The sequence below is a fragment of the Chinchilla lanigera genome, unplaced genomic scaffold (assembly GCF_000276665.1).
Source record: "Chinchilla lanigera isolate Chin_1 unplaced genomic scaffold, ChiLan1.0 scaffold00049, whole genome shotgun sequence".
Classification (NCBI taxonomy): Eukaryota; Metazoa; Chordata; class Mammalia; order Rodentia; family Chinchillidae; genus Chinchilla; species Chinchilla lanigera.
The window spans coordinates 10,071,605-10,085,618 of NW_004955450.1; the positions used below are offsets into that span (position 1 = coordinate 10,071,605).

General features: G+C 59.6%; 1 protein-coding gene across 1 annotated transcript in view; it reads left to right on the forward strand.

Moving 5' to 3' along the window:
• Igdcc4 (immunoglobulin superfamily, DCC subclass, member 4) overlaps window positions 1–11,880 on the forward strand; it is a gene marked incomplete at its 5' end in the record, with an annotated part of 26,421 nt that extends 14,541 nt beyond the window's left edge. The window contains 14 exon segments of the mRNA XM_013518877.1: window positions 1–152; window positions 621–785; window positions 1,424–1,561; window positions 2,171–2,341; window positions 3,281–3,517; window positions 3,602–3,703; window positions 5,132–5,315; window positions 5,730–5,857; window positions 6,029–6,199; window positions 6,436–6,573; window positions 7,137–7,242; window positions 7,814–8,042; window positions 8,584–8,745; window positions 9,163–11,880. Of these exon segments, the coding sequence (XP_013374331.1) occupies window positions 1–152; window positions 621–785; window positions 1,424–1,561; window positions 2,171–2,341; window positions 3,281–3,517; window positions 3,602–3,703; window positions 5,132–5,315; window positions 5,730–5,857; window positions 6,029–6,199; window positions 6,436–6,573; window positions 7,137–7,242; window positions 7,814–8,042; window positions 8,584–8,745; window positions 9,163–9,573 (2,494 nt within the window).
• Between the last annotated feature and the right edge of the window lie 2,134 nt (window positions 11,881–14,014).

A 14,014-nucleotide genomic window follows, 5' to 3' on the forward strand; every position in this document is an offset into this window, starting at 1 on the left:
GGCTGTGGTGGTGCGCGAGGGGCTGCCCAGCGCCCCCACGCGGGTCACCGCCACGCCGCTGAGCAGCTCCGCCGTGCTGGTGGCCTGGGAGCGGCCCGAGCTGCACAGCGAACAGATCATCGGCTTCTCGCTGCACTACCAGAAGGCCCGGGGTAGGCGGGCCGCCGGGCCTCCGCGGGGGCTGACGGGGTGGGGGTGCAGGCCGGGTGCCTGAGGGGTGCCTGGTGGGTGTCTTTGGGGTAGGCCGGGTGGGAGCGCACGGGAGAGGTCCCCCGCCATGATAGGCAGTTCTGGGAACCTGCAGAGGCACGGGGAACGGGCTTGCTGACTGTGTCCCCTGCCTGCCCCTCTTGGAGCCACCTGCCAGCCCGGGTCACTAACTGCCAGCAGTCATTTCCGGCAGCCACCGGAAGCCGCTTCCTAACCAGTGGAGGGGTTGGCAGCAGGAGGACCTGAAGCCCCGGGACTGTGCCCTCTGAGGCTCCAAATACCTGTGAAGTTTTAGATACAAACAGATCATTTCAGAGATTGGGACGGTATAAAGGCTCCGCAGACGGGCTCCAGCTGGCCAGTGCCTGGATGGCCCTGTGACAACCCGTGTCCCTGTGTCCCCACCGCAGGCGTGGACAACGTGGAGTACCAGTTCGCGGTGAACAATGACACCACAGAGCTCCAGGTGCAGGACCTGGAGCCCGATACGGACTACGAGTTCTACGTGGTGGCCTACTCGCAGCTGGGGGCCAGCCGCACGTCCGCCCCGGCCCTGGTGCACACGCCCGACGGCGGTAGGCCTGGGGCCGCCAGCACGCAGCCGCGCCGAGTCCCCTGGGGACAGTAGCTCCCCATCTTTTTACTGCCGTCCCCGGGGCACCGTCACCTGGCTCATGCCAGCGTCTGTGTCCTATGAGGGAGCAGGCAGGGGTCCTCTCCCCAATTTACAGTTGGGGAAGTTCAATTCCCGGTACTGGAAAAAAAAATGAATATACAGTTGGGGAAACTGAGGTCCAGGGCCAGTAGTACAGGTGGAACTTGAGCCCAGGCCTTGTTGGTTTTTTTTTTTTTTTTTTGTATCGGGAATCGAACTCATGACCTCAGGCTTGCCAAGCAAGCACTTATGCCACTGAGCTACATCCCCGGCCTGCGCCCAGGCCTTGTGATTCACTTAGTCACACAGTCCTTTTCCCGCACACCCAGGTGCCATGCAGCTGGGATCGCGGCCACAGGCTGTAAAGATTGTGCCCCGCAGCGCCCTCTATCTTCCGGGTGGGAAGGCTGTCCCCGAATCCCGCAGCTCGGAGGCCCCTGAGAGGCTCTCTTCCCTCCCCCAGATCCTGGTCCCGGGCCTTCTCCTGACTTGCCGCGAGACCTGGGCGAGGCTCACTGCTCCTGAGCCTCACCTCCCACGTCTGTTCTTCTGTCTCAGTCCCCAATGCAGCACCCCAGCTCGCCCTGTCCAGCCCCAACCCCTCGGACATCAGGGTGGCGTGGCTGCCCCTGCCCCCCAGCCTGAGCAATGGGCAGGTGGTGAAGTACAAGATAGAGTACGGTTTGGGAAAGGAAGGTGAGTGGGGGCGGGGGCAGGGGTGATGGCGGCGGGAGGCAGAGTCGGGGCGGCGGGGTTGCAGGCAGGAAGAGGGCAGACAGAGGGCCAGCTCCGGGCAGAGAAGGCCCGGGGAGTCCCACCCCCTCTGAGCTGCAGCCTGAAATCTAGTGAAATCCTGCCTCAGTTTCCATACCTGTGGAAAGAGGCGGGAGCCTGGGTCATCCTTGGAGCCCTTCAAGCCCCAAAAGCAGAAGAGAGATGGGGCGATCTGCGGGAAGTGTGTTAGTGGGAGGGGAGACCGGGCGCGGGGAGGGCAGGTTACGCTTGTAGGTAACGTGGGGACGGAGAACAGGGCAGCTAGAGGAAGGGGAGAGGCGGGCAGGCAGGAAACAGGCTTAGGTGGACCGCAAGGCCTGGAAGCCTGGGGCCCTTGGTGGCCACCCCTGTGACAGCGCATAGGGAAGGGGGAGTATGGTGAGGTACCCCCCCCCCCGACTCGCTGCCCAAGGTCCTGAGCCCCAGGGGGCGGAGGAGCCAGGATCCGAAGCGGAAGCACACACGCGCGGAGTGTCAGGGTCACATCCTGAGGGGCGGGCACACCCAGCTCTGTCTTTTCCGTCCCAGCAGATCAGGTTTTCTCCACCGAGGTGCCAGGGAGCAAGACACAGCTGACACTGCGCTCGCTGCAGCCGAATAGGGCCTACAGAGTGCGGATATCGGCGGGCACGGGGGCCGGCTACGGGGCGCCCTCTCCGTGGGTGCAGCACAGAACGCCCGGGGCCCACAACCAGAGCCAGGGTACAGGTCAGAGGGGACAGTGGGTGTGGCTGTGTGGGGTTCACCTGCCCTTGGAACCAGGGCCCCAGGACCCCCTCCATCGGAGACCTCTGTGTGCCCCTTGACGGGGAAGGGAGCCCGGGAGTGAGGTGAAGGGGAGAAGAAGGGCTCAGGTGTCCCTTCTGTCCACGCTGTGACCTTGGCTAAACCGTTTACAACTCTGGGGCTTCATGACTGCCCCAGGCTGGCACATAGATTGATAAGGTGTTGTAAGTAGAGTTCTTAGTACATTATAAGAACTCGTTAGCTGGGCATGGTGGTGAACAACTATAATCTCAGCATTTGGGAGGCTGAGGCAGGAGGATTGCTGCAAATTCAAGGCCAGCCTGGGCTGCCCAGGAGGGAGTTCAAAGCCCAGCCTGAACTACAAAGTCAGAGACCCTGGCTCGAAAGAACACAAAACAAGAAAGCAGAACTTTAATGCAGACAAAACCTGTGTGACATTGAGCCAGTTACTTAACTTCTCTGAACCTCAGTTTTTCTACCTGTGAAATGAGTTAGTATTTTGCATGAGAATAAAGGGAGATACGTTGAGCGCTTCACACACCCAGGAAACCCCTGCTCTTGGCCTCCAGCCGGGGCGCCCCACTCCGATGGCTCTAGCCCTGCTCCCTGGCCTCTGCAGCCCCTTTCCCGCAATTGCTCCTTTAGGAGTTTGTCCCGGGCCTGCTCTGCGCCCTGCCCGGAGACGCCCCTCCTGCCCCTCTGCGCATGCGCGGGAGACACACCTGCATCCCCGGAATCTGTATGCCCAGCGTGCAGGGCTGGAGGCCGGGCCTGGCCCGGAGCAGGGGGCCCGGAGCTGTGAGGCCCTGGCAAAGCTCTGGCTGACCGTGTCCCCTGCCTGTCCCCTCCCATCTCCTCTCCTCGACCCCTTCCCCTCCCCCTGCTCTGCCCCAGTCCCTTTTGCCCCCGCAGAGCTGAAGGTGCGCGCGCGGATGGAGTCCCTGATCGTGTCGTGGCAGCCACCCCCCGACCCAGCGCAGATCTCCGGCTACAAACTGTACTGGCGGGAGGTGGGGGCCGAGGAGGAGGCTGAGGGCGAGCGCCCGCCGGGGGGCCGCGGGGACCAGGCTTGGGACGTGGGCCCCGTCCGCCTCAAGAAGAAAGTGAAGCAGTACGAGCTGACCCAGCTAGGTGAGGAGCGGGGCGCGGGAGGAGGGCTGGCACGCGCTCTGGGAGGTCCCTGTCGCCAGTGAGCGGCCCCTGTGACCTCCCCAGTCCCTGGCCGGCTGTATGAGGTGAAGCTGCTTGCGTTCAACAAACACGAGGACGGCTACGCGGCGGTGTGGAAGGGCAAGACCGAGAAGGCGCCCACGCCAGGTGAGGTGCTGGGGTCCGGGCGGGGCCCGCGGGGGGTGGCTGCCTCAGTTTACCCGAGCCCATGCTCCCAGGTGAGGTCTTTTTCCGGCCAGACCAGACGCCGTGGTTGGAGCGCCGTCTTTTAGGTCTGCTGCTTTATTTTTATTATCTGCGAGCGGAGCTACTTTGGAAAGTTTGGACCGAGGACCCCAGGGTCGAGCAGTGATTCCTGACCCCAAGCCTTACCTTAAAGTTTTTCAAACACAGCTGCCTCCATCAGATTCTCCTTTAACTCCAGGAGGGCGCCCCCATGCGGTGATAATCGGTCATCCATGTAACACCACCTCACCCCAACTTCCCTGGAGGATTTCTCAACCGCGGGGGTTAGCAGGCAAAGCGCTCCACTGGAAGCCGAGAAACCTGGGTTCTTTGTTCATGTATTCGTTTAGCAGATAGTTTACTGAGTACCTTATCTACACCGTGCCAGCTCTGTTGGGGGAATTTAGTGATGAAGCAGCACAAATAAGATGCCTGCTCCCATGGAGTTCGTTTCCATAATCAACACTTATCAAATAGTGCATGTGGAATGCCAGGCTGTCCTGCCAGCTTTACAGTGTAAAATGCAGAATGTAATCCTCATAGCAGCCCCATGATGTAGGTACTGTCATCAAGCAGATCCACCTCCAGAACAAGGAATGGAGGCACAGAGAGGTTAAGGAACCTGTCCAGGGTCGCACAGCAATAAGTGGGAGAGCTGGAATTTGAGCCTAGGCAGCCTGGCTCCAGCATGTGCTCTTAATTTCCACAAGGTGCTTCCTCTCTCTCTCTCTCTTCCTCCCTCTCTCTCTCTCTCTGTCTCTCTGTCTCTATCTGTCTGTCCCTTACCTTTTTGTTGTTGTAGTTTTTTGAGACTGGGTCTCACTGTGTAGTTCAGGCTGGTCTTGAACTCACTATATAACCCAAGTTGGCCTCAAACTTGTAGAGATCCTCCTGCCTCAGCCTCTGTCTTACATTCTTATTCACGAGTGGTCTGCAGTCTGCTACATGTATGGCCTTCACAAACATCACTCCGATTCTTGGAAGTTTCTCTTTTGTTATCTGTGAGGTGGGACTAAAGCTACCTGACTCAGGACCGAAAGAGAGGGCCACGCTGGATGAGGTGGCATCCAGCACCGCAAGCCCAGCACTCTAGAAGGCACAGGCAAGAGGATCCCGAGTTCCAGCCCCGCCTGGGCAACTTAGTGACTTAGCGAGACCCTGTCTTAAAATAAAAAATAAAAAGGGGCCAGAGATGTAGCTCATGCAAAGGCCCTGGGTTCATTTCCTAGTACCCAACAAAACAAAATAAAACAAGCCCCCCAAACAAGAGACGGCCCAAGGAGGAGCGCTGGGAATGTAAACGGCTGCACAGACCTAGGGGCGCATGTTCTCTCATCCCGTTCCTCGCAGATTTACCCATCCAGCGGGGGCCACCCCTGCCTCCCGCCCACGTCCACGCGGAATCCAACAGCTCCACATCTATCTGGCTACGGTGGAAGAAGCCGGACTTCACCACAGTCAAGATCGTCAACTACACCGTGCGCTTCAGCCCCTGGGGGCTCCGGAACGCCTCCCTCGTCACCTATTACACCAGGTGGGCAGGCCCGAGGCTGCCATCGGGCGGGGGAGGGGCTCCCCGGAGCCCGGAGCGCACGCAGGGCCTGCAGCGGTCCCCACGGGGTGACAGGTGAAAGAGCCGCCCGATCCCACTGCCTGCGACACAGCTTGTACCCAACCCCAGGAGCCTGACCTGTAGCAGGTCCCCATTCCGAGAGCCGGGAGCCTGGCCCAGTCCTCAGACCCCACCCATAGAGGGCAGCAGGCGGTCGCTGCCGGGGCGAGCCAGAGCAAGGAGTGGAAGGCAGGGACCTGCGCAGAGGCTGCGGAGAGGGACCCGCGGGTGGCGGCAGAGGCAGCGCGGGTTCTCGGGGAGGCCCCCGAAGGAGGGTGCGGCCTGTCCGTTCGCGAAGGGGCTCGGGTCCGAGGTCCTGGCCGTTTCCTGCCGCAGCTCGGGAGAAGACATCCTCATCGGCGGGCTGAAGCCGTTCACCAAGTACGAGTTCGCGGTGCAGTCCCACGGCGTGGACATGGACGGGCCCTTCGGCTCGGTGGTGGAGCGCTCCACGCTGCCGGACCGTGAGTGCCCGCGCCCGCCGCGCCGCCCGCGCCCGCGGCTGCCAGAACCAGACCTGGGTCCTCCGCGCGGCAGGAGGAAGAAGGGAGACCGCGCCCCCACCCCTGACTTCAGCGGCACCTGAGCCGCGCTCTGAGTGACCCCGCCCCTCCCCTCCGCTCCCCTGCACCCAGGGCCCTCGACGCCGCCATCCGACCTGCGCCTGAGCCCCCTGACGCCCTCCACCGTGCGGCTGCACTGGTGCCCCCCCACCGAGCCCAACGGCGAGATCGTGGAGTACCTGATCCTGTACAGCAGCAACCACACCCAGCCGGAACACCAGTGGACGCTGCTCACCACGGAGGGTGAGGCCCCGCCCACCTCCCGCCCCGCCCCTTATAGCCCCGCCCACCGATAGCTTCGCCCCGCCCCGTCTCTTCCCGCCCACCCGATAGCCTAGCCCCAAACGCGGCAGCTACAGCGGCTGAAGTTAGCCCCCGGGCCTCCGGGGGAGGGGTCGGAAGTCGCCACCTGAGCTGGAGGCGCAGCCCCATTCCCGCGCCTGCTCCCTACCCACCGGCCTGCTTCCCGCTGCCCCCAGGGAACATCTTCAGCGCGGAGGTGCACGGCCTGGAGAGCCACACCCGGTACTTCTTCAAAATGGGGGCGCGCACGGAGGTGGGGCCCGGGCCCTTCTCCCGCCTGCAGGATGTGATCACGCTACAGGAGAAGCTGTCAGGTACGAGGGCCTCGGGAGGAGGCTGCCCGGGTCCCTTGCCTCTAGGCACAGCTGCTCCTTCCTCGTTCCGGACAGCTGCCCTGACCGGTAGGGACAGGGCAGATCCGGAGGGAAGGGATGTGGGTGGGGTGACTCGGTCGGGCCACGGATGTGGTTTAGAGTCCAGTTTCTTTGGGAGGATTGGCGCGTGGTGAGGGGACAAGCTTTGCAGGGAACAGGACTGGCTGTGTCACTTGTGTGGCTCAGTACAAAATGAAAACGCAAGGCAGGTGTGGTGGTGCGCACACCTGTAATCTCAGCTACCTGGGAGGCTGAGGCAGGAGGATCACTAGTCGAGTTCAAGGCGAGCCTGGGCAATTTAATGAGATGCTATCTCAAAAACAATATAAAAGCTGGGGATGTAGCCCTCTGGGTTCAGTCCTTAGTACCGGGAAAAAAAAGGGAGCCTCCAAGGGGCGAAGCTGAGGCTAGTGGTTTCCTGCAGAGGCCACACAAGTCACCGTGGTCCCTGAGCCCGTGGCCTTCTCCTGTCCTTGACCTGCGCTGACCCCTCTCCCCACCAGACTCCTTGGACGTGCACTCGGTCACGGGCATCATCGTGGGCGTGTGCCTGGGCCTCCTCTGCCTGCTGGCCTGCATGTGCGCCGGCCTGCGCCGCAGGCCCCACAGGTGAGCCAGGAGCTGCTGTGCCTGCAGGCAGGGGCATGTGCAGGAAGGACCGTGGACTGGGGCGGGGCCGAGCCCTTGGCTGCCCTCAGCAGCCCCTGGAGCCCCATTAATGTCAGGACTCTGGGGCTGGGGCTGTAGCACTGTGGCAGAGCTCCTGCCTAGGGTGTGTGGGGCCCTGGGCTTGATCCCCCGCATGGCAGGAAATTACTGTTTCATAGGACTCAGAGACGAAGGGACGGGAGTGGTGTTGTCCTAAGGACAGAGATGGGTTTAGGGGAGCCCCTGTTGTCCTCCCCGAGCCAGGGCAGACAGGGGTGCCATGCTCCTCTTTCTTCTGTAGCTGTCGGCCCCTTGGGAGGAGAGGCCCCCAACCTCGGTAGGCCTGGAGCCTGGGGAAGGGCCCTATCTACCAGTCTGGCTGCTTTGCCAGCGGTTGTCTCTCACTGCACAGGCTGGGAAAGCAGGTCCTGAGATGTGCCGGAAGTTGCCCAGATTCACGGCCGGACAGGACCCCAACCCCGTCCCACTCGTCGCTCTGACCCCTGCTCCTGTCTCCTGTCTTCCTTTCCAGGGAGGCCCTCCCCGGCCTGTCCTCCTCGGCCACCGCTGGGAACCCAGCGCTCTACTCCAGAGCTCGGCTTGGCCCCCCCAGTCTCCCTGCGGCCCATGAGCTGGAGTCTCTCGTGCACCCCCACCCCCAGGACTGGTCCCCACCGCCCTCAGACCTGGAGGACAAGGCTGAAGTGCACAGCTTTATGGGTGGGAGCGCTTCAGACTGCCGGGGCCACTCCAACAGAAAGGTGAGGCCCGAGGCTGGATAGATCGGTCCCGCGCCACGGCTCATTCCCAGGTCGACCACCAGGGGGCGCCAGAGCACATGTGACCAGCGAGCGCGCACCCTGCCTCCTCCTGCTCCCGGAGGGGCGGCAGGCCGGGAAGCAGCGCCGCCTCCCTCCCTCGGAAGAGCTCTGCTTGGCTCTCACTGGCTGCCTACAGGTGACTCAGACTGGCCAGATCGCGCAAATTCCCGCTCACCTCCAGAGCGGAGGAGACCCCTAAGTCCCAGCCCTCCCCGGTGTGGAGAGAAGAGGCTGGCACCTTGGCTGTGGCCAAGTAGGGCTGAGACCAAGATGAGCTGAGAGCCCTGCAAAGGCGGGGTTGCCCCTGCCAGCTGAACGGTCACCCCTCACCTCCCCCTGCCCCTGCCCCGAGTGAGGGGGAGCCCACGGGGCTGCACGGAGCAGCAGCTGTTAGGCTGGTGTGCAAGACCGCAGCCTCCGTTCCCCCCATGAAGGGAACCGCAGCCACGTGCCTCAGTGTCCCTTTCTTTCTCCCGTGCAGATCTCCTGGGGTCACCCAGGGGTGCCGAGCTGGGCAGGGTCCTGGGCAGGCTGTGAGCTGCCCCAGGCTGGCCCCAGGCCTGCTCTGACGCGGGCCCTGCTGCCGCCTGCGGGGACCGGGCAGACGCTGCTGCTGCAGGCCCTCGTGTATGACGCCATCAAGGTGAGTGCTGGGAGGAAGGCGGGTGTCGGGAGCTGTCTGGAGCCTTGGGGTGGTAACTCCTGGGGAGAGAGGTCCAGCCAGGAGACCCCAGGCCTGCAAGGTTGAGCGGGAGGCAGGCAGGCCCATTTGGAGGAACAGGTGTTTCACTAGGCTTGGGGACAGGTCCTCCTCCACCCAGACCTAAGTGAGAGAGACTGGCCTGACGCATTCCTCCTGTGTCCATCCTCTTCCTGGGGGCCCTGGCAGAGGTTGGTGCCCTTACCCAGGCCTGAGCCCCCTGTCAGCTGGGGCAGTTCTTGCGTTCCTGTTTCCACCTCACATACAAGACACACTCTGATGGAGGGTCATGCTCTCTGCCCACTACTGGCTATCTTTTCCGATGATTGCCCTCTGTCTCTTGTTCTCTGCTCTGACCAGGGCAACGGGAGGAAGAAGCCACCCCCCGCCAGCAGGAACCAGGTGGAGGCCGAGGTCATTGTCCACTCAGACTTCAGCGCGTGCAGAGGGCGGCCCGACCTCCATCTCCAAGACCCGGAGCCAGAGGACCCCCTGCCTGTGGAAGCTCCTGGTTTCACCCCTGGCGTCGTGGATCTTGGGCAGGAAGCAGACTGGCTAGACCAGGAGCTCGGGGAGTGTGAGCCAGCAGCCCCCGGGCCAGACCGACTCACCTGCCTGCCCGAGGCAGCCAGTGCCCCCTGCACCTACCCAGACCTGCAGCCCTGCAAGGCTCTGCAGGAGGCCTCTGGGGACAGCTGCCAGCCCATAGCGCCCTGCCCTCTTGGGCCCAGCCTGGACCTGCCCAGAGCCCCCATCTCCTCCTCTGCTTAGTTCCCCCAAGTGGAAGGTGCAGTCCGAGGGAGGGTGATAGGGCACACGGGGCACGGTGTGCACAGCCACGCATGCACACACGCATACCCGCCGCTACCACTACACCCTTTGGAGCCTCCTAGGATGCTTCGGCTGGGGGGAGAAGAGTTGGATTATTCACTCCTCCCATGGTCTTTGCAATACACATGTGACATGTGAGAGACATGTGAGACACCGCTACATGTGACACGCACGTGTGAAGCCACATGTGTGCGGTGTACAGCTTGGTAGGCTGGGAAGCCTTGGGCGGCCCAGGCGGTGGTCGCTGCGGCCTGCTGACCCTCAGGGTGGCCCGTCCCTGCCCTGCGGGCCCCACTGCCCCGTCTCCAGCCTTTTATTCCGCACTCTGAGAGTGTCTCCAGTGCCTGTCCGATAGGGACAGCCCGGCCCGCGTCCTGTGCTCGCGGGCTCTGCCGGCCGGACGTGTTAGCCGCGTGGCCTTCCTGGCCCACCTGCCCGCCGCCCAGACCGAGAGGGTCACCCTGGCTGCCCTCAGAGCCACCCTGCGCCGGACTGTGTAATTTGGGAAGTGCCTGGCTTTGGAAATCTGCTTTCCCCCGTCCTGCCTTTCCCTGCACTGTGTCCAGGCCACCTTGCTGCCCGTTTCCGGCTCCGGCTCTGGCTCCGGCTCTGCTCCCTGGAATGTCTGCTCTCTCTGTTCTGTTCTCCTGCCCTTCCAGACCACAACATCCGATTCTCCGGCCCGGGGTCAGCCTCTGCATCTTTCCCTAACAACAAGACTACCTCATGTCTACTTCCAGGCCATAGCGCACACCTGTGTCCCCTCCCGCCTCCCCTGGGGCCCCTGCCACCCCCGTCCTCTGAGCACCACCGCCAGCCCCTCCCCCAGCGCAGGTTTGGAGGAGACCTCCCCGCTTCCCTTGCCGCTTTCTCCTGGGGTTCAGGGTGGAAGGTTCTCCTTGGAGGGGATGAATCCGGGTCACACAGGAAGTTTTGAGACCTGCAGTGTCGTGCCGTCTGTGGAGGGAGGCAGGCTTGCCAGGCTGGGGTGGTTCTGACCTTTCAGGATTTCGCACCCTGGCACCTTGAACCTGACTGGGGTCCTGAAGAGAGGTCTCCGCAGGAAAAGGGTGACTGGCTCCTTTGCTTTCACTCTTTTCTCTAAAGTGAATGCTGAAATCATTTTCTGCTGATCTGCCGCACAAGGACAGGCTTGACTTCTGTTTCCTGTGTAGTGAAAATGATGCCATTTTATATATCCCTCACCCCGGCCTTCCCAGGAGCATGGTGGGTCTTTCCTCCCTCACGGATCGGCATGTCAAGAGTTAACTCTGGCTACTGGGCCAAATTAGAAATAACCAGTCTATCTTTCCTTATTTTTTTTTTTTTTTTAAAGCGGCGAAATGTCTCTCAGCAGAGTCGCAGACCCTGAAAGTGTCCCTGTTTATTACGATCGGGTGTCGCTCACATTTGACATCCTCACCTACATTTCCTCCTCCGCCCCTCCTCCAGCCAGCCTGTGATAACACTAAAGATTATTAATGTCGCTTTTGTATCTCGTTAAAGACGGAATTGTCACTTGTACCGTTTCCGTGGCATTCAGCTCGGCTGTGGCCGGCACCACAATACGTTTCATCATCGTTCTGAAGGTCAAAAGCCTCATTTTATTTTGCTGGTTTGAATTTTTTTTTTTTTTTTTTGTTTTTTAGAAAACAAGACTAACCGGAATCAAATGGCTGTTTTATCTGTAGGCTCTTAGCGTTACACCACGTCGTCATTTTTCATGTTCTTGTTTAACAGGCACTGAAGTTCTGGTTTAAATTAAATAGCTGCAAATGAGACAATTTATAACCCATTAGGTTGGGTGGAAAATTGTTTCTCAAAAGCAAATAAGTAATAAATCTGGTATCTGCCTATAACTCACAGTTGATAAGAAAATGGCCATTACTCACTAGCATTATATATGATTTGGGCTCTGGGTAGTTTGGAAGTGTTAGGTTTGTGTCTTTGTAGCAGTATTTTTATTACAAAAGCGTCTATTGGCCTTTTACAGGGTATTAATCCCTTGGTCACCTGCCCTTGATGCCTTAAGTTTTTTTGAGTCTCATTTAAATATCTTCCTTTTCTTGATGCATGACAAGTGTAATCAGTACCTGCGCATTTATCTGTCTGTATTTAGTTGATGCTCTGTTATTTAATTACTTTTCCAGCATTTTCCCCTTCCTGGATATTATATTCTTTAGTGTTAAGAGAAGGCATTGATCATGTATCTAGCCCTATAATGAATTAATAAACTATTTTCCAGAATTGCGTGATTTTTTTTGTGTGTGTGTGGTACCAGGAATCGAACTCCTGACCTCACACTTGCAAGGCAGGCACTGTGCCGCTGAGCCCAATTGTGGCTAGGAGTTTCTCAGCTTTTCTGCCCCAGGAAGTTTTATTTCCACCAGGATGGCAAAACGATGGTTTTTGAACACAGATGATCAGAAGAAAGACCTGAGCACTTGGGTTCAACCCTCCCTGCCCTGCAAAAAACAAAAACTGGAAACCAGGGAAAAAGATGCGTTCTTTGACTCTTAGGGGATCTCTTGCTCTTGGCATGCTCTTCTCCACAAGTTCTTGGGTACAAGAAAAGAGTCACAGATTCCACAACTATTCTATATAAATCTGGTCACCAGAATTACTCGTGGCTGCACACTGACACACACGCACTGTGCGTGCAAGGTCAATTCTTATGTGCACACTTGCCTTCACACGTACCTTGCCATCTATAAGCTCCAGTGTGCACCCCGCCTCACACGCAGGACTCCACACTCACCCCACAAATCGCAGGCCCGTGGTTGGCTGCTGCTCTTGGCTGAGATCTCTGCGGAGCCCGAAGCAGGCCTCTTTATTGGAAGGAACCCAGAGCCAGAGGCTGCCCTGCCCAGGACCACCCCCAAAGTGACTGGTGGGCCAGACCCGGAGTTAATTGACAGATCATACAGAGAGATACTGCCCATTTTGCATGCAGCAGAATAGCCATTATTTGCATACCACTCTCAGACTGAGGGTTGTGATGAAGGAGAATTAAACACTTGTCAAGATGAATTTAAAATGACAGCAATTCAGGACACCAATTTGACCTCTCCAGAGTCCAGGACGCACGGAGAAGGGGCTGTTGAGGATTGAAGCCCTGCAGGAGGGAGTTGCAGGGACTTTGGGGCCAGGAAGCCCCGCCTTCCCTACCTTGCCTAGAGCCAGTGGATGCCTCACTCCTGCCTGCCTGCCCTTCCTTTCATTTCAGCCCCAGGCACTGTGGGGCCCCTGACCTTGAATTTCTCCCCTGCCCTCTGCGGCTCGGCTCGGGGCCTCAAGTCCTGCCTCCCAGGCGCATCTTCCCGTTGCTGCCCCAGAGTGAGGCGTCCCGGAGCTGGGCAAAGCCTATCGCCGGGTTATCTACAGGCAGTGTGAGTTCTGAAGGCCTGCACTTCCTCCTCTGCACCAAAGTTAGTTTTACGTATGGTCCCAGGATTCCAGAGTTAGACTCAAAAGAGAGATCCAGTCACACCTTGCCATGCCAGCCCAGTGCCCAAGGGGCAGACAGCTGACCCAGGCAGACACCACCACCCTTACTTCTCCAGCTCCCAGAACTCAGTAGGAGCTGCTCAATGATTTCTGGGGGCTATGTTTATCACACTCCATTCAAGTGAAGATCTTTTACTACAGTAGTGAGTGGCCAAGACCCAAGACTCTGCGGGTGTGTATCTCCTGAGTCTTGTTCGCCTCCCCTAACATCCTCACACGCGACCCACGTCGCCTCCAGAGTTCTTCCACATGGGATACCGAGCGTTCTTTGCAGCCCAGAGACATTACTGGCAATGTTAACCTCAAGGTGCTTGCCCAGTTACCAGGTTATTTGCTGTTTAAAGTCTCCAGGGCTGCGCGGGAGAGACATGCTTATCGGCAGCCTTCAGTCCCGCACAAGGAAGCCGTGGTCGGCCTGGCTGCACAGCAGCCTGAACCGGGAGGGGCTGGGAGAGAACTCGGCTTACTTTGGCGATCTCATTGTCCTGGCGGGTCTGCTCTGCCTGGGCTGTCTACCCACGTGCCACAACTCCCAAGTCCAGAGAGGGCAGTCTTGCAGCTAAATGACCTATCCTTTGACTGCCCGGACCAGGAGCTCACGGCATACAGAACCTATGACAACTTTGAGCAGCTTTTCGGGGAATTATCTCTAAAATACAGAGACAGTGCAAGAAGGAGCCGCAGAAACAGCGGAGCAGCGCAGATCCCACAGCTTTGCGTGTCTCTCCGCAGCCCGGACAGACCGCTCCACAGTCTGCCGGGTCTCCGCTTCCCAGGTCCCTGAGATCCCCGGCCAGCGGGCCGCGCGGGGACCCCCGGCTGCAGCCCCGGAGGGCGCCGGCCGCCCCGGCCCCAGTTCAAAGCGCAGGGGGCG